Raw genomic sequence first — 26,862 nt, forward strand, 5'->3', positions numbered from 1 at the left:
GACACCAGACCGGCCACCTCTCTTCTATAAGCCGCTTCGTCCCCCCCAGTGATGCGACTGATCACTGAAGTGTCGTCCGTGAACTTCAGTATGGTGTTATCCCTATTGGAGGCAACACAGTCGTGGGTGTACAGGGTGTAGAGGATGGGACTGGGGACACAACCCTGTGGAACGCCATTGTCAGTAATAATGCTGACTGAAGTCCTGTTGCCGATCCTGACAGACTGGGGCCTGCCAGTCAAAAAGTCCTGTAGCCAGTCACATAGGGTGGGGTGCAGGCCAAGTGTTGCCAGCTTGTGAGTGAGTTTGTGTGGGACGACAGTATTGAAGGCGGAGCTGTAATCAACAAAAAGTACCCTGATGTATGAGTCCATAAGTTGCACGTATTAAAGTCACCGGCGACGATAAAAACAGCATCTCAATGAGTTGTCTCTAATGCACTGATGATGTCATGAAGTTTTCTGAGCGCTGCCGCGGAGTCAGCACACATCTGGATGTAAACAATGGTCAAAAACACAACTGAGAACTCCCGCTGCAGATAGTAAGGGCAGCATTGTCTGGCGAACATTGCTTCTGGACAGTCTGCACTTCTCCACACTACGACTTGTTAATGTACGCACACACACCTCTCCCAATAGCCTTACCAGAGGCAGCAATTCGGTCTCCCCGGTGTACGGAATGAGTCTGGAGCTGAATGGGGCACTCTGGGACTTTGTCTGAGAGCCAGGTCTTGGTGAAAATAAGAGCGCAGCATCCTCTAATTTCCCACTGTGTTGTGATGCTGGCTCGTAGTTCGTCCAGTTTGGAGGAGGCTGGGTAGCGGTGGTTGGCTAGCCTGAGCTTTTAGCCTGGCATGGAGCCCCCACTGTTGCCTCGCTTAGGTTGCCATCACCAAGTGCACCTGGGGTTGGCTAACTAACTAGGGCTCGGTGCTTCGGGGCCTTCTTGGGGGTGGTGGTGGCGGTGTCTACTGGGGCGAACAATGACTTGAAGCTCCGGTGGAAGGGTAAAGTCCGGAAGATTGTGCGAGTTACCAATGTCCAGTATTGGTAACTCGTGTACTGTCACCCACAGCTTGTTATTTAGGTAACAATGGACAGTCTGAGCTGGAACAATGGAGTCAGTGCGGAAAGTTATGAAGTCAGTGTACACTCAGTAAGCCCATTGATGTCCTCACTGTGAGGCTCACAAAGTGTCTCGCAGTCAGGGCCTTGTAGGCCTAATGCTAAATCACAATCAGCACATAGCAGGGGGTGAGGTGAATCAGGTTGTGATCTGACCTATATAGTGGGAGGAGCGAGAAGGAGCTGTATTGTTCCTTGACGTCCATGAGAACAACAACTCTCTCAACCCACATGGCTGAAGGAAAGTTATTAAAACAGACAAAAGTCCAGGTAAAGAAAAAAAAGAATAGATAAGAAAAAAAGCAAAACTGAAGAGAAAAAGCAGGAGCAACTGTAACAGGCTGCACGCTGGTTGACACATACACATGTTTGGAAATCATTGCATTCTGTTTTTATTTACATTTTACACAGCATTCAAACTATTTTGGAATTGCATTTGTAAAAATGGGCATCATGTGCTTCATTAGCAGAGTAACAGTAATGGAAAACAGTAAAACACATATATTATTACATCAACCTACAAGAGGGAAAGAAGGATTACATCACCAGTTAATGATCTGGTAAACATGTTTGTGACTACGAAAAACATTATAAATTGCCCTAAACCCTGCAGAACAGCTCTGCCCACACGAGAACAAGAACTGAACCTCTGCTGCTAACTCTTCACAGGTTAACTGTACTTGTGTGCTGTTTAGTTTTTTTCTTGTAAATGTTTGGTATTGTGCTTTTTGTTACACTGTAATATTTGCCCAATTTTCTTCAATGTCAAGTATATCGCAGACTTTCCCTAACATCACTGTCGGGTATCAGGCATTAGCAGAACGAGTCATGATTTCTACTCTGACAACACTTCCGACCTGTGGGTTTCTTTTCATCAATAGCATCATGTTGTTCACTCTGAGGAGTAAACCTGTGTTTCGTGAGACCTGCCGCTACATTCTTCTTTATAACCTCCTTTTTGCAGACACTGTGCAGCTGGCACAGAGTCAGATTCATTTTCTTCTTGCAGTTCTTAGAATAAGAGTGTCATATCCTGTATGTACTTTTCTTGTCAACTTTACTCATCTCACATCTGTGATATCTCCTCTCACGCTGGTTGTGATGCCTCTTGAGAGATATGTTGCTGTGTGCTACCCACTGAGACATGCGACCATCATCACCATCAGAAACACAGCGGCAGCTATCATTGTGATTTGGACCATCAGTTTTTTAAACATTATTATTCGTACTCTGTTGTTTTTCGCACTATTTGAAAAGTTGGATAAAATAGAGGTGAAATACCTTTGTTCTGAGATAGGTATTCTTCTTGGGTCAAAGTCTGATCATTTTGACAAAGCCTTCACTTGTATTGTGTTTGTGTCTGCTGGTGTGGCGGTCATTTTCTCTTATATTGGTGTGATTGTAGCAGCCAGGTCAGCCTCCACAGACAAAGCCTTAGCCTTTAAAGCTCGAAACACACTGCTCTTGAATCTGATACAGCTGTTCCTCAGCCTCTCCTCAACTATTTACTACCCATTGCTTGTGCATCTTTCAGTGACCGTTACAAGGATAGTACTTGTTCGCATTCAGGATGTTTTTTATCTTTTCTTTATTATCTTACCCAGGTGTCTGACTTCTCTCATCTATGGACTAAGAGATCAGACTATCAGACCTGTCCTCATATATCATCTATGCTGTCGATTGAAATGCCCAGTGGTAGAAGACAAGGGATGACATGTTTAGCTTTGATGGAGGCCTTTGTTGATCTGCATATTTGACAGTTTATCAAGGCACTGTAAACTGGTGTCCAACATGTATTATTTTGAGACCAAGCTTACATAGCTATAGCCCTGTACTATTATTTCCCACATTTGAGGGTTTACTTTTTGATGAAATCCTGGCTCCTCCATCTCCTGTTTCTGAAACTGTCAATGTATGCACTGGTGTAATTTAAGTTCTCTATTTCCATGAGTTATTATGGAAGTGAGTTGTGGAAGGAGATACTTTACATGAGGTTTAGGGAGACATTCAGGAAAGAGCTTTATTTGAATCGATTATTATTGCATATTACACTGTGAATTACGGCATCATAAATAGAAAAATTATCATCACAGGTACAACACTTAGGCTGTTATTAATAAATATTTGTTGTTTTGTCACATTTTCCAGCTTTCTGTTATTTTTCCTGTTGATGTATATTAATTATATAATTTTCCTCAAGACAAATATTTTGAGGAAATATCGCCACGTAGCCCCCTGCCTCACAAAAAACAAACCACCTGTATTGTGATTTTCATGGCGAAATTTCTGTTTGAGTATTCAGAGGGTTTGGCTAACAACATGGTTATTTAAATGATTTATACCAATTTTGAACATTCTGAACAATAGTAATATCAATATTTTTTGATATTTGATGATTAAAAACATCCTTGTATCCGTACAACTTGAGTGAAGCTGTGGAACAGACTAAGTAAAGATATGAAGCAATGTCTGAGCATGGCGCAGTTTAAAAAGCGGTTTAAGGATGTGGTTTTTGCAGGGTACAGGGAGGAGGTTGAGATTTGATGGGGTTTTCTTGTCCAATATTTTCATGTGTGTGCGGGTGCACGGGTATGTTGGTATGGGTATATATATCTGTAGGGTTGTTGTCCTTTGAGGTGTTACTGGGGTTATTGAAAATGTGTGTGTATATATATAGGTATGGATAGATAGAAAAATAGATATACATATAATTAATACATTTAAAAAAAATACACGTAACATATAATGTGATTGTAAGGAGGATTTCTGTAGTCAATCGATTACTAGATAGTGGAAAAGGGGGTGAGATTAAATAAGCTTATGCTTCTTCCTGCTCCTTTTTGAACATGAAAGTTATTTGTAGTTGTGGTTGCTCGTTTTCCTTTTGTTTTGCTTTGTTTGTTTGTCTCTTTTTAATTCTATCTTGTTGTACTTTTTCAACATATTCAAAATAAAGATTCAATCAATCAATCAATGTTGACATATATTCCAGACAGGTAAAAAGAAGTAGGTTTTTTTTTCTCACTGTTTTTGCTGCATTAACATCAAGATATTTTAGAATTATTATAACGCCAATAAAAGTTTTTAAAGGACATAGTGACAAATTGGCTCACAATTTTGCAGCCAGAAAACCTTTCAGTTGAGCATGAACTTAGTAGAGATGGCACGATACCACTTTTTTATGTCCGATACCGATTTCATAAATGTGGATATCTGCCGATACCGATATCAATCAATCAATCAATCACTTTATTTATAAAGCACTTTAAATCAACCACAGCTGACACATAGTACTGTACATTGGAACCATAAAATAAAATTACATAAGATATAAATAAGAGCCAAATAAAAGAAAGAAAAAATAAAATAAATAATTAAATAACTAATTTCATTTCAACGGAAAACTAAGTCTCACTGAGGTTAAAAGCCAAAGAATAAAAGTGGTTTTTAAGACGTGATTTAAAAGTGGACAGTGAAGGGGCCTCTCTAACGTGCAAGGGCAAATTATTCCATAACTTTGGAGCCACGACAGAAAAGGCCCCGCCCCCTCTGAGCTTCCTCCTGGATCTCGGTACCTCCAGGAGCAGCTGGTCAGCTGACCTGAGAGACCGACAGGGTGTGTGGAGATGAAGAAGCTCAGAGAGGTAAGGCGGGGCAAGACTGTGAAGGCATTTAAAAACAAACATAAGAATTTTAAAATGAACTCTAAAAGACACAGGCAGTGAGTGCAGCGAGGCCAGGACAGGGGTTATATGCTCTCTTTTACGAGTTCCTGTTAGGAGTCGTGCAGCAGCATGTTGAATCCGCTGCAGACGTTTGAGCAACAACTGACTGACCCCCACATAAAGTGCGTTACAGTAGTCTAGGCGGGAAGAAATAAAAGCATGGATCACTATTTCAAGGTGCTGCCTTGAAAGATTTTACTCTTGCCAGTCGCCTTAAATGATAAAAACTGGACTTCACCACTGTTCTGATTTGGCTGTCCAATTTAAAATCACTGTCCAACTTAAAACCAAGATCAGTAACAACAGGTTTAAAATAAACTTCCAGAGGTCCCAAATCTACAGAGGAGGACTCACAGGGAACACTGGGTCCAAACACCAACACTCTGTTTTCTTTTCATTAAAATGTAAAAAGTTTAGAGCCAACCAAGCTTTAATGTCACCCAGACATGTCACAAGAGGTTTTATGGAGATGCCACCCTTCTGCTTCAGTGGCAAATAAATTTGGCAGTCATCGGCATAACAATGAAAAGAGATCCCATGCCTTCTGAGGATAGAACCCAGAGGCAATAAATACAGTAAAAACAGCAGTGGCCCTAAAATTGAGCCCTGTGGGACGCCGCATGACAGAGCAGCAGAAGATGATTCGGAACTAAGAAGGCTGACAGAGAAAGTTCCATCTGACAAATAAGACAGTGCAGTGCCACCTACTACATCACTTAATCGAGAAATTAGAATATTGTGGTCTACAGTTTCAAAAGCAGCAGTTAGGTCAAGCAAGCAAGACAAGGACAACATGGTTACCAGAATCACATGCCAGAAGGATGTCATTAAAAACCCTGAATAGTGCAGATTCTGTGCTATGAAGGGTTTTAAAACCTGACTGAAAAACCTCAAAGATGCCATTATCATGTAGAAAATCTTTCAGTTGACTAAAAACAATTTTCTCTAAAACCTTGGAAAGTAAAGGCAGCTTGGAAACAGGCCTATAGTTCGCTAAAACTGTTTGATCAAGGCCAGGTTTCTTAAGCAGTGGCTGCACTACTGCATGTTTGAAATTTGCAGGAACCACACCAGAAGACAGACTGCTGTTAATAATTTCAAGGACATACTGCCCTATACTAGGAAAATGTCACAGATGTCTGAGGCCTTCAGCCACCAGGGAGAGTGGTGAGGGGAGACAGGCCTCCAAACCTTGGAGGGCCTGAGATGTCCCTAGAGAGGTGGCGTCTGATACCCAACCTGACATATAGACACAGACAAACAGGCACACACAGATACAAACATCCATTCCCACCCTCATGCTCTCATATGCAATTACTCAACACTCACCCAACGTAGAGACAGACATAAAGAGACACTATACACACAATCACACTCCCCAAACATACTCTGTACCCCAGGTCCAGGTACCCTTGCCCCTAGAGGGGGGAAACTACACCTCGGGGTTGAGCCCTCCAACATAGACGTTCCTAGGGAATCTCCGACACCCCAAGCCTGTCCCTACCCCCACATCAATCACAACAGTGAAGGTGGGACCAAACTACGACCCCCCACCCCCACTAGGGTAAACAGTTCAGGGAAACCAAACAACCTCTGGCTAAGAGGATGGCACAACACAGACGAGCTAACTTGTCAGGCCAGGACTCTGCAGTCTATTTACACCTACAGGCCAGTGGACACTCTTTCAATGATGAGGATGTACACATCCTGGACAGGGAGGAACGCTGGAGAGTCAAGGAGGCCATTTACGTTAAAAGGGAAAGACCATCTCTGAATCGAGGAGGGGGCCTAAGGGTACATCTGTCACCATCTTACAATGCTGTGATTACAGCCATTCCCCAACTCTCTGTGAATGGTACTCATGGGCATTGATTAGTGCTCTTTAATCAATGAGCTTTGATCAGTGGTTGTTGATCATCGGTCATGAGAATTTGCGTATGTCACGGTTCTGGGTCATTTTGACCCAGCATTTAGAGTTTCTTATGTTTTGGTTTAATTTTGCATTATGGATTATTTTCTGATTCTCTTGTGCTTTGTTGATTATCATTATAAATCTATGTTTCAGTTTATTGTTGTTGAGGGATTAGTTCTGAGGTTTTGTGGCTCGTGTTTTGTGTAAGTTTAGTTCAGTGTCAAGTCTGCATCCTTGTGAATTGTTTCTTGTTTCCTGTTTTATTGTGAAGGTCTGTGTCTCATGTGAGTGTATTCAGTTTTGCCTCCCTAGTCTTGTTTCGTCAATTACTTCCAGCTGTGTTCCCCACCTGTGTGTAATCTCCCTGTGTTCTTCTGTGTGTATTTACGTCGTGTCTTCTTATGTTGCAGTCGCTGGTCCATCTGTTAACCCCCGTGTTTCAACTATGAATCTATTGTGTGTTTACCCTGCCGTCCGCCTTCCTATGCCTCCATTCATCCTCCTTCATGTTCGTGTTCGTGTTCAGGTTTGCTGTTTTGTAGTTTAGTTTGCCCCAGTATAGTTTAGCTTTTGCTTGGTTGTGCCATTTTTCACATTGTGCTTTATTTTCAATAAACCATCTTCACATCTCAGCAAGTGTCTGCACTTGGATACTCCTTTATTTTTCCCCACACGGCTCATCCCATTCGACGTGACAGCATATTAATGGTCACGGAACTGACCTCCCAGCCAATGTACTGTTTATAAGATTGGGGAAACCTGCAGTCAGCTGTGACTGAAGAAGTCACTTGGATGAGTGATGAAATGTTTCTCCCACTGAAAACGCTACGTCCAGATGAACAGAATCAACTTTTGGGGATTTACTTACCTGGATGGTTGAGCATGAATCAAGGCGTAATTGTCAGGTGTATTGCCTTGACAGTGTAAGCAGTTGTTTGAAGAAGTAAAGCCCATCTTGAACATCCATTGACCTGTATAGTTCACTCTATGTAGTATTTTGTATTGTATTAATTGTAGACTGGACTTTTGGATTGAAAGGTTTTTAAGCATACCTGAGACCAGAGGTTTTGGTCCAACCTGATTGATAAGTCCGTTTCCCATGTGCAATAAGAAGGGATGCTGATTCATCTATTTTGGAGAGTGTTCTCCATATTTTTGTCAGGGACTGGCTGTGTGTAGGCAGGTGAAGACCCAAACACAAGACTCACAACACCCGTGGATAAACTCAAAACATGGCTTTATTAAATAAAAGGCAAAGGGCGACACAAAACTACACTGGGAAGAACTAAAACTAACTCACAAGGAGGCACAGGGAAATGCAGAACAACAACAACTTTATTTATACAGCACACTTAAAGACAAAGGGTACACCAAAGTGCTTCACAATATTACAGCAGATTAAAACATGGATAATAAAAGACCATTAACAATGTACCGAGTATGCTAGCAGGTCAATAGCTCTAATTAGGCAAGAATAAAAGTTAAATAAGGAGTAAATATCAAATCATAATCAACAGGAACACATGGATATCAAGTGAAGGAATATATACAATGGTAAGTAAGTAAAATGAAGATAGTAACGGCATAGAATACATGTATTAACTTACTGGAAAGGCAAGGTTAAATAAGTGAGTTTTTAGTTGTGATTTAAAAAACTGGATGGAGTCAGATGCACGGATAGTAATGGGAAGGTCCTTACACAGATTAGGTGCAACCAGTATCTAAATAAATAATAAATAAATAAAATACAATTTTATTTATATAGCACCTTTCTAGACAGAATCACAAAGTGCTGCACATAAGATAACAAATAATAAAAGGGTAAAAATGACAACATAAAACAGGCAGAAAGTTAACCAAAAGCAGGTTTAAAAAGGTGAGTTTTGAGTTGTTTTTTAAAAACAACGACTGAGTCCACAGTTCTTAATGTATGAGGGAGACAGTTCCACAGTCTCGGGGCCACAGTGGCAAAAGCTCTGTCACCCTTAGTTCTCATCTTAGTCTGTTTTATAGCAAGTAAGCCCTGATCAGATGACCTCAGGGACCTGCTAGGGACATAGGACTGTAGCAGATCGGAGATGTAGGGAGGTGCCAGTCCATGCCGTGGCTCAAGAGTTGGGAGTTCGCCTTGTAATCGGAAGGTTGCCGGTTCGAGCCCCGGCTTGGACAGTCTCGGTCGTTGTGTCCTTGGGCAAGACACTTCACCTGTTGCCTACTGGTGGTGGTCAGAGGGCCCGGTGGCGCCAGTGTTCGGCAGCCTCGCCTCTGTCAGTGCGCCCCAGGGTGGCTGTGGCTACAATGTAGCTTACCATCACCAGTGTGTGAATGTGTGTGTGAATGGGTGAATGACTGGATATGTAAAGCGCTATATAAATACAGGCCATTTACCATTTACCATGCAAGGCTCTAAATGTCAAGACCAGGATCTTAAAATGTACTCTAAATTCAACAGGAAGCCAGTGTAGCTGAAATAACAACGGTGTCACATGTGAATACTTGGAGGATTTTGTCAACAGCCTAGCTGCAGCGTTTTGCACAACCTGCAGACGATCCACAGAACCTTTGCTTAGACACACAAACAGTGAGTTACAATAGTCCAAGTGTGAGGAAATAAATGCATGTATAGCTATCTCTAGTTCAGGGCAAGATAAAATAGGGCTTAACTTAGCCACATTTCTTAAATGATAAAAACAAGACAGAACCAGAGACTTCACATCCAATGTGAGAGTCGAGTCAAAAGTGACACCTAAATTCCTGATAGAGGATTTAACATGGACAGAAAGAGGACCAAGGGCTTTCACTATCCAACGTTTGATGGAATCTAAGCAATCATTTAAAAGCTGAAGCTTAGATAAATCCTGGGGCTTAAAAGAAACGTACAACTGAATATCATCAGCATAACAGTGATAAGAAATGTCCTCAAAAGAGCCCATTATATGCTGGAGGGGGAGAAGATATATTAAGAACAATAAAAGCCCCAAAACCGAACCCTGAGGGACACCACAAGTAAGGGAGGTAGAGGATGACCTGAAACCGGAGACCACCACAGAAAAAGATCAGTTATGTAGATATGAGGAGAACCACTCCAAGGCAGTACCCGATACACCAACCCAATGTTTAAGCCTTTCGAGAAGGATGTGGTGGTCAACAGTGTCAAAAGCCGATGTTAGGTCCAACATAAGTAGGACCGAGCATTTTCCTGCATCATTATTCATCAAAATGTCACATGAGACACTAAGAAGGGCTGTTTCTGTGGAGTGAGCTCTACGAAAGCCGGACTGAAACTTATCAAAAATGCTATGTTTGTCCAGAGCTGCTATAAGTTGCTTAGCCACAACCTTTTCTAGAAGCTTAGCAATTAATGGTAATTTAGAGATAGGTCTGTAGCTGCTCCAAAGAGACGGGTCTAGCTGAGGTTTTTTTTAAAAGCGGGAGAGTTGCAGCATTTTTAAAATTAACAGGAACTATACCAGACACCAGTGAAGAGTTGATTAGATTGAGCACAGATGGACCAATAACCCGGAAGACATTCTTGAATAATGATGCAGGTACAGTGTCAAGAGGACAAGAGGATGCTTTCACTGAATTCACTAGTTTTACCAGCTCAGGTAGTGAAACAGGAGAGAAAGTATCCAAAATGACAGGGCTTGATGAGGTGGAGATAGACATAACAGGTGCTGAATGAGAAAAGTTCATTCTTATGTTATTAATCTTTACAAGAAGAAAAGAAAGAAAACTGTCACAGTCCTCATTAGATGAAAGAGGGGCCGCGGGAAGAGCAGGAGTAACAATGCCACTAATGGTGTTAAATAGCACCTTAGGATTACCTCTGCTCTTTGCAACCAAGTGTGAGAAATAGGCAGCCCTCACATCTCTGATAGCTTTATTAAAAGAAGCTAAAAGGTCCTTTAGGCAGAGGAAATGAACATTTAGGTGAGTTTTCCTCCACCTGCGCTCCGCTTTACGACAATCACGTTTTAGACAACAAATACTGTCATTTAGCCAAGGAGGAGATTTGCAAGCAGAAGCTCTCCTTGTTTTAACTGGACAAATTTCATCTAAAATAAAAAGGCAATAATTATTCAAAAGATTGGTTGAATAGTCAACATCATTATGAGGAGATAGCCGTGGGTTAAAAGCATCTGCAAATTCAATATGGTATTTGATAGGGAGCCAGTGGAAATCAGCAAGGACAGGGGTGATAGAGGCAAACCTTCAAACACTCGCACAAAAGGCCAGAGTCCAGAGACACAGAGTCCAAAACTTCAGAATCCCAGGAGCAGTATTAAACCCGATTCTTTTATTCTTTTACTGGACAGATAAGACGCCAACTCAGTATTTATATTCATTTTATTCAATCATTACTTTCCGGAAAGGGATGTGCACAAGGCTAAACCCTCTGCAGATCTAAAGCATTAAGCTGGATGTGTATAATATAGTTCTGTTATATGTCACACACAGTTTCGATCAAAACAACTTCTGCGCTACACTCTGCCTAGTTCCGCTTTCTGTCTGCATCCTGTTCTTTTGCAGCTCTGCACAAAGCGTCTTATTCTGCACAGTTTCCTGTCTCACTCAGCGATCTATGACCTTTCACATACTTTATGCCTGAAAGATTGCCTGCTTTAGTATACTGGCCTACATAAAACAAAATAATCAGAAAATAAGCACTAAGAATATATATATATTTTACCTTAACAGCAGGAAGCCAAAACAAAACCAAAATAGTCCAGGGACCGGTCATGTGACTCGAGAAATAGTCCAAAAGTCCCACAGAGAATGTGGCCAAGGGCAGAGACAGTTCACAACAAAGTACAGGAGGTCAACCTGGAGAGCAACGGCACACTAGTCCACAACTGAGCAGATCCGGGGGCCGATCTGTGGGCCAGCAGCACAAAAGTTCATAGTCTAGAGGTTCCGGAGGTCGACCAGGAAGGCAACAGCACAGGAGCATTAGGAGGAAATGTTCAGAGGCAAGCCACAGAGACAAAGCAGATATGGAGGCAGCGGTGGCGACAGCGCTGGTCCAGAGGCCAGCCACGTGAAAGATGGCAGGGGCAACAGAGCTGGTCCGGATGCCAGCCGCATCGAAAACAGCGGTGGCGGCACAGTTCAGGGGGACGTCCACAATAGCAAAGATGTCCAGCCAGCGGCCTGGAAGGTGGCCGGCGATGTTGAGGTGGCGAACATGGAAGAGCTGTGCTAGACATGGTCATGGGCGACAACTCTAGGGCACAGGACCAGACGGCGCAGGTGCGGCAGGCAACAGAGTGGAACATCCACGTGGTGGCTCAGTGGACTCACCAGAGCCATCAGGGGACACGAGGTGCTGGAGTGACTCCTCAGAACCTCCAGCGAAGACAGATGGCTGAAGCAACTCCTTGGGCCACCCAGCAGGAAATGAAGATGGCTGAACAGGCCCCTCGGACCCTCTAGCGGAGACAGAAGACGGCTGAACGGGCCCCTCGGACCGTACAGCGGACACTAGGAAGTGCTGGCCGGGCTCCCCAAAACCCCCGGCAGAAATAGATGGCTGATCTGATGGTTGAATTAATGGAGGAGCTGCATACTGCGGAGAAGGCTGAACTGGTGACCGCGCTACAGGCTGAGCCTCCGCTGCTCTGGAAGCCGGAGCAGGGACCAACTGGTCCCCAGCCCTCCTCACCTGGGAAACTGAGACAGGTGCAGGGAAATGCTCAGCCACAGATGTCCCGAGAACTGGAACACAAGGAGTCAGAGGAGCAGGATTAGAAGAGACAGACTTGGTGGGATTAGTTCGCTGCTTTGAATGAGCAGGCGAAAAATAGTCCTCTAAATCCACAGGCTAAGTACAGAAAATCACTCCTAGCTCGGAAGAAGCAGAACAAACATTCTTTCATGGTATAACAGTTGCACTGAGTTCCTGCTGTACAGAGCCTATCCATTTCTTCATTTAGTCCAAAGTTGAAGTCACCCCCAAGAACAAGTGAGCAATCTAGGTGTTCAGTGAGCACACTAAAACAAACATGGAAGAATGAGGGGTCATCAACATTTGGGCCATATATACTTACAATACATAACTTTTTGTTAAGCATAGATAATATAATGATTACGAATCTACCCTCTGGATCTATAACTGTGTTGAGTAGGGATGGGTATCGTTTAGGTTTTATCCGATACCAGTACCAAACCGGTACTTTTGAAACGGTGCCAGTGCTGAAACGGTGCTCGAACTGGTGCTTAAAGAATGGAGAACACAAACTTTGTCCAAAAACCTCTTATGTTCAGCTGTTTTTTGTAAAAAGATAACAATGTTAGCCTTTTCTGCAGCTATAGAGCATATATGGTATCACTCTTGGCTGGAAGCAGTGCTTAAACAATGGAAAAAACACAAACTTTGTCCAAAAACCTCTCATGTTTAACTGTTTTCCACTTTTTCTTTGGTCATTTTAGCCTTTTTGGCCAGGGTGAAGGGAGTATCTGCCATCAAACAAGAAGACAGCCACATGTAACTACGATGGTGTTTGCTAGTTCACCTTACATGCATTAATTTAATAACATGGTTAGACTATTCAACGTAAATTACACACGAACAACATTAAGCTACTCACGCAGAGAAGAACGGCTGCTGCTGCCATCATCATCCGTCATCATTTCTGCTACACTGGCAGGGCTAGGGGCCAGGACTCTCCTCTTTGGGTTCTTGGGGGATGTTGCTAACTCCGGGTCCGATAACAGGCACCACACCCGCAGTAGATGTGCTCGGTGTGAGGTCTCGCAGCAAGCTATTAAATAAGGTGCATTTCTCGGCTTTTAAAAAAACACTATGCGTCGCCAGGTGTTTCATCAGATTCGAGGTGTTACCTCCTTTGCACAGTATCAGCTTAAAGCACTTGTTGCAGGCTGCTGAGTTTGCATCTTTTGCTGGGAAGTACAGTCAGACTTTGACTGCTTCACCTTGGGCATTTTTAATCTGTAGCTCTGCTCTAAAAGAACGTACGTACCTGGGCCCGCCTACTGTTCTTGGAAAGATAAAATGATTGGCTAGAATCCAAAGTGTATGACATCTCAGGGAAATAAAGCACCGAAATGTGCGCTGCTTTTCGGTCTGGTTACTGCCGTTTATGTCAGAACCGGTGCCATAATGGCACCCATCCCTAGTGTTGAGTACTGTGAAATTTAATATTTTGTGTATTAAAATTGCTACTCCCCTTTGTCTAGAGTTATAGCAGGTTGAGAACACATTAGGAAAGGTCATGACCGTGACAGGCCTGTTCTCTTGTAATAGAACAACGTTTGCCTGTAGTTTTTTGAGCTGGTTAAATATCTTTAACCTCTTTTTTTCTTGAGCCAGCTCCATGTACATTCTGTGTAACAAACCTTATTGTGACCACAGTTGTGTGTGTATAGCTACTGTTGCATTCTGTGCGTGTCGCTTACATGGGTGAGGAAAATGAAAATACATCACTCATGTGTAAATAGATAGAGGAAAGATGTGTGGCGAAATGCTCCATAAGTCTGACTATGTGTGTGCATATTAAGTAACATGAGCAATTTTGCACTCGCTTGAGTGCGTGTATCTTATATGTCTGTTGTGGATGTGCTGCTGTTTAGCGTGTGTGTGTGATTGTGCTGTGTGAATGTGTAGAAATAGATGGTGTTCTTTGTGGATGAGCAAGGAAACAGGTGATCAATGCAGTGAAAGAAAAGAAAAGGAAGAAAACCAAGGGAAAGGGTGGGTGAGAGGGACGAAAGAAGTAACTGAACCAAAAAAAAGAAAACATTGTAATTAATGCATCATCATAGAATGACGTTTTTTTTTATCTGCTATAACATCGCGTTGAATTAGCAAATTGATATTAATAAGCTAAACATGTTATGCAAGAGAGAAAGAAAGAAAAAAAAAGTGTAATGGTTTCTTATCTGGAATGAAGTTAATTCAACCTCGTAGTGGTGTCAGGGTTGCTGTGAAGCTGTCTGTCCACGAAGAGGCGGTCCACGGCGATGACAGCACGGGAGCCTTTCTGGGTGAAGATGCATTGAACTGGGAACAGGACTTGCGTCTGTGGAGGCAGATTTCTTTTCTCATGTATTAATCACATATTTATTCATATCACATTAGTTATATGAATATTGCTTGCTTTACTATAGTAAGAGCACTCCTGTCACCAGTTTGCATGCATGTGGAGTGTAAACACAGTGAGGCCATTGTAATGGGAGACATTAAACAAATAGTGGGACTCCTCCTTATCGGGGATGTAAATCCTTAGGTGACGGCCAAGCAGAAAACAAGGTCATAATTCTCTCTGTGAGGGAGGGGGTATAGCCCCCCCCCCCCCCCCCCCCCCCCCGTGAGAGGGGCCAGCATGTAAGAGTTTGTGGAACGTTCTTTGTCTGTGTCTCTGTATATAAGATGTAAGGGTGGTGGCCACAATTCAGAGATGGTCCTAGTGTTTGATCGAAGCTGATGTTCTTCACGGTGCCCTCCGGCAGCTTCAAGTGGGTTTTGATTTTCACTGTTGCTTTCGCTGCCTCCCATTCTACTTTCAAGTAGTCTAGAAACTAACCAGTAAGCCCGCAGCCTGAGAGCTAAGTGCTGTCTTGGGGGGATGGGGTAATATGAAGTCTTTAAGATGATGTGATAAGAAGGATTTTAACAAGGAGCCACTGAAGAGAAGCCAGTATGGGAGAAATGTGGTCTCTCTTTCTAGTCCCTGTCAGTACCCTATCAACTTGCAGGAGTCCAGCCTAGAAGTATTAAATGCACTGAGTACATGAGCTATTTTTTCAGCCTAACTCCAAGACAGGATTTGTAAAATTTTACAGATACCGCACAAATATAAGAAAGCAGTACTATATAATTGTTTGATATACACATTAAAGAAAACATCTTGGTCAAAATTGACTCCAAGATTCTTCACAGTGTTACTGGAGATAAAGATAATACCATCTAGATTAAGAATGTGGTTAGATACGCTTTTTCTAAGATTTTTAGGGCCAATAAACTCAATTGTGTCTAAATTTAGGAGAACAAAATTAAAGACATTCTTATAGTTAAACAATTTGATTTGTGTCATATGGCTTCATAAAGAGATAAAGTTGGGTATCATCTGTCATGGGCCTGGGTCTGAGGACCCAAGGTTCATGTGTGCGTTACAACACATTACAACGTGTTTGGGAGACTACCAACAGCCTCTGATTAGATTATCTCAGGCCGCGAGAGGGAGTGTGAGGTTCTACTCTACTGCCTGCCATACCCACGTCGCCATCATCAGCTCAACCCCCTGCAGCTTCTATTCTTCAGTCAGGCCCAGCCACCGCTCTGCCCTAGCTGGAGGTCTGCGCACTGGAGGGACCTGCTCTGCCCGAGCTGGAGGTCTGCGCCCCATCTGGACCTGCTCTTCCTGAGCTGGAGGTCTGCGCGCTGGAGGGACCTGCTCTGCCTGAGCCAGAGGTCTGCGCACTGCCCACGCCTGCACCTGAGGTCATCACACCACCATGTCCACGGCCTGCACGTCCACGTCCAGCAACCAAACCTTAGCCATCAGTGAAGGAGCTTTGCTGTCATGGGCGTCCACCTGAACTGCTTTGCCGCTGCCGTCCCCGTGGTTGGCTACCAGAGCCATTATGTTGCCACCACCGGACCCATGGCAGACCGCCTGAACTGTTTCACCACTGCCACTGTTGGGTTTATCTAGGCACAAACCCCGCTGGAACACGAGACCACTAACTGCACGACAAAACAAGGCAAGACAGAGCTCTTTGTCTTTGTGGCTCGCGAGGGAAGTCAGCCCAGGCCTTCACCTGTCCTTAGCCAACTTCAACTGATTCCTTCGCTACAGCCCTTTTTATTGTCAGCAAGCAATCATTCATGAATATGCAATTACAAATACACGTGGCATTCTTAAACAGGCATATCTGAACAACATCAGTGTCTGGATTCTGTGTGTGGGTGTGTGTGGGTGTGTGTTTCCAGCCATACTTATACATAGACATACGACCTTTCATTGAACTTAAACTGTATGCAGAAAAGCAGAAGTAAGCGTCTTGCTAAACTATAAAAACAGGAACTTGCAATAGGTCATGTCTCAAATGAACATTTAAAGGTGTGAACTCTGGCACTTTTAAGAAAACAGAACTGGACAGTCTGGTTTCAAAAGCTATAATGGAATTATAGCGTCGAGACTACTTCCTCTCATCTCATGGTACACAAGTGCACACAGAATCTTATCAGACCTAATAAGGATATGATTTTTATCAGCATACAAATGAATATATATTTTGTCAGAAGAATGTGAGAATCTCCGGCATGTTTGTCACAAATGGAAATAAGGGAAGTTGTTGTGTTTGGTAAAGCATAGAATCAAATAAATAAAAAGAGTTATGTATGCATTGCATAGCTAAAAGATTAATAAAAAATCATAATGTGTGTGTATGAATTAAACAGTCCTTAAGACATGAGAAAAAGGAGAAGTAATTTCTGTCTGTATGAAACTTATTATTAGGGAAGTTCAGCTGCAGCATTGTTGGGTGGAGTGGAAGATAAGAAATGCACCAAAACTGCAAGTAATGCTAGTGCGTCAAAGGGGCCTAAAGAGGAACATGACATGTCCATAGATGGTGTTTCTGTCCGGAAGATGTCTAGACATGTCTGGACAGGTTCGTAGAGGTGTATAAAGAGAGGAGGCAAAAGCGAAGTCGGGGAGCCTTGTACTGGGCTACACTTTATCTTTCCTTTGAACTTCTTCCAACACAGCGGGGAGCTGGATTTGATCGGTGCACACGATGATCTTCCTTCCCTCCTAAAAGAAGACCCACCTCAACAACGGTTGTAGTCATTTAGCAACAGAATAGTTAGGGTTTATAGTATGATAAATTGATTATTTGGATTTGACTGATTAAATTGATTAAATTGCAATTAAGCTGTTTGCTAACCCCTGCTGAAATCTTGCTTTAATAAAAATTATCTATCTGCATTCAAAAGTCAGAATTGTGGACATTCATTCTATTACTTCCTTAAAACAGACTTTATGTGTGTTAACTCCTAACATCAGTTTTAGAGTTCTTATAGGTTATTCTAGTCAATCATTATAACACGTCCTTGGGACCTACTGTCCAGGTCACTAAATTTTACTCAGCACAATAACAAGTGCCATAGATCATTAGAGGAGAGCTGCCGTTAATAAGTGTGGCTGACAAATATCTTTCATTAAGGTTGCCAATGAGAGCATAGAGTCAGAGGTAGGGCAAGGCGGGCGCTTAGACGAAGGCAGTTAGAGGCTGAGGGAGTCTCCTCGCCACCGGCTTAAACTAGTCTCAACATCACCTAACAGGGTAATACCCGTAGGGATTAAGGGACTCCCACCAGGTCCAGACCACCTGTACAGGGGTAACTGGGATCTAACAATTTCTAAGCATAAATGACAATCTTAAATTATTAATTCTGACAGCCACCATTGCCACCCGCCGGGTCGGCCACCAGAACTGCCTTGTTCTGGTGGCCGTATAATGTTAACGTATAATGTTAATAGAACTGGTCGTAACACAGAACCTCATGGAATTCCATAATTAACTTTAGTGTGTGAATTTCTGAAGTGGACTCCTGATATACATGAACAAACTTCAGTGATTTATTTTTAGATAAAATACAAACCGCTTTAGGACAGCACCTTTAGTAACTATATTAAAGGAATATAACAAGAATAAAATATTGTTGTTATCAGGTCACTTTTTTCTTATTCCTTGCTGTTCAGTCTGTTAGTAATATATTGTATTGTGTTCCAAACTGTGAAAACCTTCATCCATCCTTCTGCTTATCCAGTTCAGTCGTGGTTGGAACCTGTCCCACCTGTCAGAGGGTAAGAGGTATCGTATACTCAGAGGTCTCCAAGTTGTTGCAGGCTAAGGGGAAAATTTAGTTTAAATATAGTATGAGCACATTATTACAGATGGGATTTCTGTTTAAAAGCATAACATACACTTCAAGTAATTTGTGTTTGAACCAAAAATTATATTTTATGAGAGTTTTATAAACTTGCACAAGACATTATGCAACAAAAATATGTGAAAAATAAAGGTATATCCTTAGTGTATTAGATTTTCATGGAATAGAGGAGATCTGCTATTCTCATGTCTCATAGGAAATAATGAGAGGATGGGGGGTAAAGGAAAAAACCTGTTTGTGGGCTGTTCACGATACAGACATGCAATAATGTCACGTGAAAGAGAGATGTTATATACAGAGTGTGAGGGTAGTAAAAGCCTGCTGGACACAACCTCTGCACTGCTCATTGTCTGCAAAAGGATAATGAACTTTGATAATGAAGTAATGAAGAATAATGAAGTTTATATTAATGGAAGCTATTTGCTGGAAGTCTTTCTTTATGATATATTTTCAGTGACATTAGGAGGTTATGAAGAAATTAAGGACTAAATACCATCTTCAAAATGTCACTTTCAAATCAAACACTGGCCAATGTTACTGCTAACCTGCAGTATCTAGGGGTTTTGGAAATTGTGCTATTTTCCACTCTGACTACACTGCCATGTTGTACATTCCTCTTCATTAATGGAATAATGCTATTTACTTTAAGGAGTAAAGCTTTGTTCTGTGAGACGTCTCGATATATTCTGCTGTATAACCTTCTGTTTGCAGACACAGTACAGATGGCACTGAGTCAGTTATTGTATATTATTGCTACTTGTAGGATAACACTAACATATCCTGTATGTGGTTTTCTCACCATGCTTGCCAATCTTACAACTGTGGTCTCTCCTGTCACGCTGGTGGTGATGTCTCTGGAGAGATATGTCGCTGTGTGCTACCCACTGAGGCATGCTAGCATCATCACTATCACCAACACAGGTGTGGCCATCATTGTGATTTGGGCCATCGGTTCACTAAATATTCTCACTCGGGTTCTTCTGCTGTTAGAGTTTCCTTTTCAAGCCCTTGATAGTCTGCAGATGAAAGACTTTTGCTCTGACATAGCGATGTTTGTTGGGTCTATGTCTGATGATTACGACAAAGCCTTCACATGTGTTCTGTTTATTTCAGCAAGTGTGGCAATCATATGCTCTTATATTGGTGTTATAGTAGCAGCCAGGTCGGCCTCCACAGATAAAGCTTCAGCCCGTAAGGCTTGTAACACACTGCTGCTACATCTGGTGCAGCTGGGTCTCAGTCTTTCCTCAACCATTTATAACCCACTACTCACAGCACTAGCAAGAGTTTTAACAAGGTTAGTGTTTGTGCGCATTCAGGTTGTTTTGTATGTATGTATTTTCTTGCTTCCCAGATGTTTGAGTTCTCTGATTTATGGTATCAGAGACCAAAGCATCAGACCTGTGCTCATGCAACATCTATGCTGTCGACTGAAATAATCAGTTATACGAGACTGAGGTTTATGGCATCATCAAAGGACCATATACTTTGATTTGTCAGTTATTATTATTATTGAATCTTTATTGTCACTGTTACAAGAACATTGAAACACAGTTTGGCATCTCTCCATTGGCAGCATGTAGATTTAGATTCAGTTTGTTTTAGAATAGGAGAAGACAATAAAAACAGACAAGTTTTAGGGTATCTACTCAGGGAATGTGTGTAATACACAGTAACATAAGTATCTAGCCAATAACACAGGCATTTACATTTACACAAGAAAGACATGTACAAGTTATACATACACATGCGTACATACACATACACCCATATATAATTAGGCATACATTCACACAAATACATGCATATACTGTATACGTATATACACACACACATATATACATACATATACACGTATACACACATATGTATGCGTACATACATACACACACATAAACATATTTCCACATACACGCTTACATATATATATACATACACATACATGCCATCTGTGGAGCAGGTGAAATGTAAAGCATCAGTGAGTGATCAGTGCATTATAAGGTGCACTGTGGTAAGTGGTATTGGACATTGAGTAAGGGGTGGGGGTGGGAGGTAGGAATCCAGTTGCTACTATAATAAATACAGTTATAGAGGTAGGCATGTTGGTTACATTATAGTATAAATAAAAATACAGTTTATAAATAAAGTGTAATGTCCATGAGTGTTTGCAGTACAGTTATCCTGTTTTACAGCTGTTTTTTCATCCTGATGGACCTGTAGCGTTTACCAGTGGGAAGGAGGGAAAAGTGAGTGTCCAAGGTGTGAGGGGTCCTTGATGATGATGCTGGCTTTCCACTGAAGTCTGCCAGTATAAATGTCTCTGCGGGGGGTTGGTGAAGTGCTAATTGCCCACTCTGCTGCCTTCACCACCCGCTGCAGTTTCTTCTTGTCCTCTGCGGTGCAGTAGTTGAACCAGAGTGTGCAGCAGTAAGTCAGAAGGCTCTCGATGGTGGAGCAGTAGAAGTTTACTAGGAGTCTCTAGGTTCATTTGGCCTGACGCAGTTTCCTGAGGAAGTACAGCCTTTGTTGTGCTTTCCCTACCTGGTGGGAGATGTTTGTGGAATCAGAATCAGAATCCGCATACTTTATTAATCCCTAGGGAAATTATGTGGGTTACAGTTGCTCCAGTACAGTAACAGTAAACAGGTAAGGTCGGCCAAGATGTGGACTCCAAGAAGACCAAATCTTTCTACCCTTTCTACCTCCTCCCCATCAATATAGAGGGTGGAGTGCTCCGATCACTTTCTTCTCCTGAAGTCGATTACCATCTCCTTGGTCTTGGCTGTGTTTAGATGCAGGTTGTTGTTGTCACACCATTGCCTCAGATGCTGAACCTCCTCTCTGTAGGCTGAATCATTATTGTTGTCGATCAGTCCTTATTATTGTTCTACAACAGTGACACATCAGTAAAACAAAAATAAATATCAACCATGACATTTGCTCTTAAAAGAAATGAATAATCAAAATGAGAATACTTGATTAATCCCAGAGGAAATTATGTACAGAAAAATAAACTAAAAACTCACAAAGGGTTTCTACCAACTGAAGTAAAAATGTAACACAAATGTGCTTTCTAGATTTTTGTTGTTTGGTAGTCAATCAGGAATTAGTTTAATCCCTTTATTTTCTGAAATATGCCTTTTTTATGTACTGAAATTGGAGTGAAACACATGCATTTTAAGAAATACGTCAATACCAATCCAAGCAATCCACCAAATTTGTCATGGTCCCTGTGTCTACCCGGCTGGTCCCACAAGGGTACATGTGTTTTTGACTGCTCTCTCTCTCTCTCTCCCTCGTCACTCTTCCTGGGCGGAGCTCACTGTGGGCTCCCACCTTTGGTCCTGTGTCTAATTACTCGGCTGGGGATGTTTTGACTATTTAAGGCTGGGGCTCAGATCCCGTCTTTGCTGGATGATTGAGTGAGACACATTAGTGTTAAATTCTGGTTCTCGTGAACATTTTTTCGTGAGTGAGTTTCCCCTTTGTGACTGACTGTTTCTGTGAACAGTTTTCCCCAGACCTGCTGCCTTACTTCCCGTTTGGAGTATGGGTGAGCCGGTGTTTGGAGTCGCATGTTGGAGTGTGTGAGGAGATCTTCCCTTTCTCAAACCATCCTTGGACCCCTGGATTCTTCCCCCACTTGTACATAGATTGCACTTGGCGACGTGTAAATAAACTGTTAAATTGAACTATGAATTCCTTCCTGTGCCCGAGTCCTCCCATACTTGCGACAAAATTTTTTGTTGACTATTACATATTTTTTTCCCATATGGCTGTGTTTTGACCATTTGCGGCAGATTGCCGCCCCATCCTGAGCCTGGTTCTGCTGCAAATTTCTTCCTGTTAAAAGGGAGCTTTTCTTTTTCACTGTCGCCAAAGCTCTTGCTCATAGAGAGTCATTTGATTGTTGGGGATTTCTCTGTATTATTGCAAGCTCTTAACCGTGATTGCCCTTATAAATCACCTTTAGGCGATTGTTGCAGTACTTTGGGGCTACATAACTAAAATAGAATTTTAATAAATTCAGTTGGTTCCTAGAGCTTTTAAAAGTAGAGCTATCAGGCCTAGGTTCTGTGAAATCATCTCCCAGTGTGGATTTAAGAGACAGAATCCGTGTCCCTATTCAGGGGCCACATCCTTTGAAGGTCCCACCCTACATAGGCCTACTGTACTGTACCTGAAGGCTGGAATTAAGTGACTGTGAAATGATCTAGCCTTCAGATTCGCGTCACCAGCTGTTAATGCCCTTACCACTTCTCCCCATCATTGACAGCAGCAAATGATGGATGCCAAAATTTGAATGGCTCTCTTTCTCATCTTTTTATTAATTGAAAAGCTACGACAAATAAACAGTCAGCACAGACAAATTATTTATCTCTGACTGAGATAACCATGCTAAGGTACAGTGAAAAATGCACGTCTTCATTATTTTTTCCTTCAGATCTTTGATGAGTGTATTTTCATGAAAGTGTATAAAAGTTGTAACATTTTTACGAGCTAACTAAAACTTCTCTAGTTGTTTTTTCTGATATTTACTGTAGACGTGATTGTAATATAGGACTGTTTGTTCTGTTCAGCTGTTCAACAGAAAATTGTTCCTGTCAATTATCCTGCAGGCAGTTTGTGACCATCAGGGCTCCTTCATTGATACATACGTAGGCTGGCCTTTGTCAGCCTTTGTCATACATACATAGTGCCATTGTTTTTAGAACAATTAAAATTAAATAAAATAAAATAGGAACTTAAGTGTATGTACATGTATAAACACCTTATTTAAAAAACTAAAAAACCAAAAAAACCCATCTGTTTCAGGTTATAACAGGATGTGCTAATCTTCATAACATCTGCCTCAGTGATGGTGACATTATGGTACCCGGAGGATGAGCCCAAAGAAGATGTGACAGATGAGGAGGAGACTGGCTTGGAGGCAGTCAGTGGTACTCTCTGGAGGGACCAAATACCTGCCGTGGTGTCTGCCCTGAAGGCGGTAACCCCTGGAACATGATTATTGTTAGCAGGCAAGTATTCTGTTTGTAGTGCATTTTTAAAGTACTTGAAAATTACTTGTAATATCTTTATTAACAGAATTGTTTGCACCACTTTATTTTTGCATCTTTCTGAATACATCTTAGTCACATGGCAGCCGTTGATTACATCAGCCCTGCAAACCCAACCCAACTGATGCGGTGTACACTGGAAACAAGCATCCCTAAACACCCTGTATGATGCTCCACTCACTAGCTGGGAACACAAACCAACTGGTCCAGCAGATCCAGCAGCACTGTGAGAGACTTCCTGCTCAGCCAAATATCAGGCCTGGTTCAAAGTACTTGTGCTTACTGGGACCCGCAGGTTAATCTTAGACTTTGTATAATAATCCTGTTGTGGGTTTTTTCAGTGGTGTTATTTACACATTTTAATAGTTGAGTTCAAAATGTGTTTTTTGTTGTACATAGTTGGAAAAATAATGCAAATAAAGTTCAAGTATTTACAGTTAGTTTTATTTACAGAACTTTATACATTTCATTTTCTCATTTCAAGTTTTTCGAGCAAGTCAAACAGCCTGTCCATTCTCTCTCTTACTTCCTCTGCTCTTCTTTCCTCTATTTCCCTCTACAATCTGATATACTCTCTAATCAAATCTTCATCTTCCCTTTCTTTCTTTCTCTTTTGGCTTCTTGGCTCTAGCTGACCCTCATCCTCCTGCTCTTCCTGAGCCTGCTCTTGGTTGCCCATTGCTGAACTGGGCCCTGGAGCATCCTTGTCAGGGACCAACAGTAAAGCATAAAGGACACAGGTGTTTAATTCAATAGTGGATTTTTATTTACCCAAAAATATAAAAAATAATTAACAAATCCAAAACCTAGACAGGCAAACCAATAAAAGAGGTCAACTCGATGAACTAAACTCAGAATAAAAAATAACAAAACCTCAAACAAACTTAAGACAAATTCACCCACTGAACTGACACATCGGGGAACTTAAATACTGGTTTAGCTAAGTCATATGACACACAAGTGGAACACTAAAAGGCTGTCATATAACCAACTAACACACAACAATTAAATAAACTCCAAACACCCCCCAGGCAATAAAGCATGTGGTTCAGCCCAATGAGGCTGTCAGCAGTACTTTAGATCCCTCAGCCCTTAGTCACACCTTTTGCCAACCAGGAGGGAGAAGTCAAACCCCAGGTAACTCAAACAAAGCAAGATGTATTAATACAACAAAACAGAAATTTGATCTTGCAGTGTTGATATATGTATACTCCAGATAAACATTGTATGGTGTGATGGAAAAAATTAACGAATTAAATAAAGAAACTATACATTGGACAATGGGTAAAATGCATTTAAAGTCTTGAATGCAAAGTAAACTAAAGTGAAGCATGGGGTGTGGATCTTACCATCCTTCTTGGAAGCAATTAGGAGTGGAGGCCTGGTGGAGGGCCTCTCATCCATGAGGGAAAACAAGCAGTGGGCTCCCCACTCACTCCCTAGTCTGACCCTGGATCCTTTTTTTTTTTTTTCGCTCTGCAAAGAGGTCACTTTTCCCTGCAGGCCCTAACGGACAGAAAATAATAGAACATGGCAATCGTGTTAATCCTTGAACAGCATCCACAGCAAAATGTACTAACTTAGAACGACAAGAAAGAAAAGCACTCTCCCTCATGCCTATCAGATTACAAACTGCATACTACAAACCACAGTGGCTGAGGTTTTTGCACCAGTGAAAAGGTTTTCATTCACCTTGCGCCCTAAAATATAACAGGACAGTAAATTTTGTTTACTACCATCTAACACAACCTGGTTAATCAGCAAGCATCCAGTGAGTTTTCTGTTTGACGTTTGTACAGCATTTAATTTTCAGCTGTGTGAAAATTAATATACAACTTTTATGTTCCCCTCTGGGGTCCAAGGTATAATTGGCCATTTTTGACTACTGTTGATTTTACCTCTATAACTCACATTTAAAAACTATTTACCTTGCCTTATTTGGTATCACTCTTTTCTTCACAGCCTCACCATATTAGCACAATTGATCTAAATCCAGACAAAAAACATAAAATCAGAGCAGAAAAAAGTTCTATTTTTACTGTAAAAACCACAAACATAACTTGAAACGTAAATGGAATTTTTAAGTTAAAAAAAAAAAATGCATCAGTTTTGCAAACAACAAAGTTAGAAACTGTTGACCTAAAAATGCAGCCAAGGCCTCAGAGGTTTTTTATATAACCATTTCAGACTATTTACAGAACAATTACGTGTTCTGTATCAAATAAGAAGACACACAAATTATTTGTGCCACTCCAAAAAAAAAAAGTTTCTGTTCACTATAAGACAGAGGAGGACATCACAGGCCTGAACCCTGCAGGTCCACACAACAGGAGGTGTATCACTTCTCCTGTTTTCCACCTGGAGACAGTGTTTACCAGCCCGTTCTCATCTCGAGGTGTAACACCCTTACGATTTGTCACGTCCCGCGGTATTAATGAGGAACGCAAAAGGTGACCTTCGGCATTCTTATGGTAGGCGTCGGGTTATGTGTGAAATACAGTAGAATGACAGTGCCGCAGTAAACATGTTCAAGCGATGTATTCCAGCTCTAACCATAACCTTATCCCTGACTTTAACCAGCACTTTAATGACATTATATAGTGCTACGCTGTGGGCTCTTGCTGAATGAAGCTAGGACAGCCACTGATGTTTCTTCATTAGTGACAGTTTTCTTGCCTCCACATTTTGGCAAATCCAACACTGAACCAGTTTCACCAAACTTAGCAAGCAGTTTGCTAACTGTAGCATGGGAGATGGGTGGTCTCGTAGGGTGTCTTGCATTGAAATCTGCTGCAATGACCCGGTTACTGCGTTCACCAGATATCAACACAATTTCGATCCGCTCCTCACGTGTTAACCTCTTCGACATGTCAATGGCTGTGAACAAAGAGAAACTTGTAAATAACTCATGAAAGAATAAAGTTACGTTGAAACCAAGCACACCATTGTTTTTCTTGTGACATTACCAATAAGTTTGATGTGTCACATGGCCCTCTTCCTATTGAAAAAACAAAAGTTGTATCCAAGATGGCCGACTTCTAAATGGCCACCATGGTCACCACCCATCTTGAGGAGTTTGCCCCCTCACATATACTAATGTGCCACAAACAGGACTTTA

The 26,862-nt window shown here is 41.8% G+C and overlaps 2 protein-coding genes and 1 long non-coding RNA gene across 3 annotated transcripts in view; all 3 read left to right on the forward strand.

Moving 5' to 3' along the window:
- Positions 1-26,862, forward strand: part of LOC134637831 (uncharacterized) — a 253,854-nt gene that overhangs the window by 9,025 nt on the left and 217,967 nt on the right. The window lies entirely within an intron of this gene.
- LOC134635836 (odorant receptor 131-2-like) lies at positions 1,887-2,837 on the forward strand. The gene has a single exon (XM_063485418.1). The coding sequence runs from the start codon at positions 1,887-1,889 to the stop codon at positions 2,835-2,837; it is 951 nt and encodes a 316-aa protein (XP_063341488.1).
- On the forward strand, positions 19,188-20,123 carry LOC134637293 (odorant receptor 131-2-like). The gene has a single exon (XM_063487681.2). It carries the CDS (start codon positions 19,188-19,190, stop codon positions 20,121-20,123), a length of 936 nt encoding a protein of 311 aa, XP_063343751.1.

Source organism: Pelmatolapia mariae, linkage group LG10_11, assembly GCF_036321145.2.
Source record: "Pelmatolapia mariae isolate MD_Pm_ZW linkage group LG10_11, Pm_UMD_F_2, whole genome shotgun sequence".
NCBI lineage: Eukaryota > Metazoa > Chordata > Actinopteri > Cichliformes > Cichlidae > Pelmatolapia > Pelmatolapia mariae.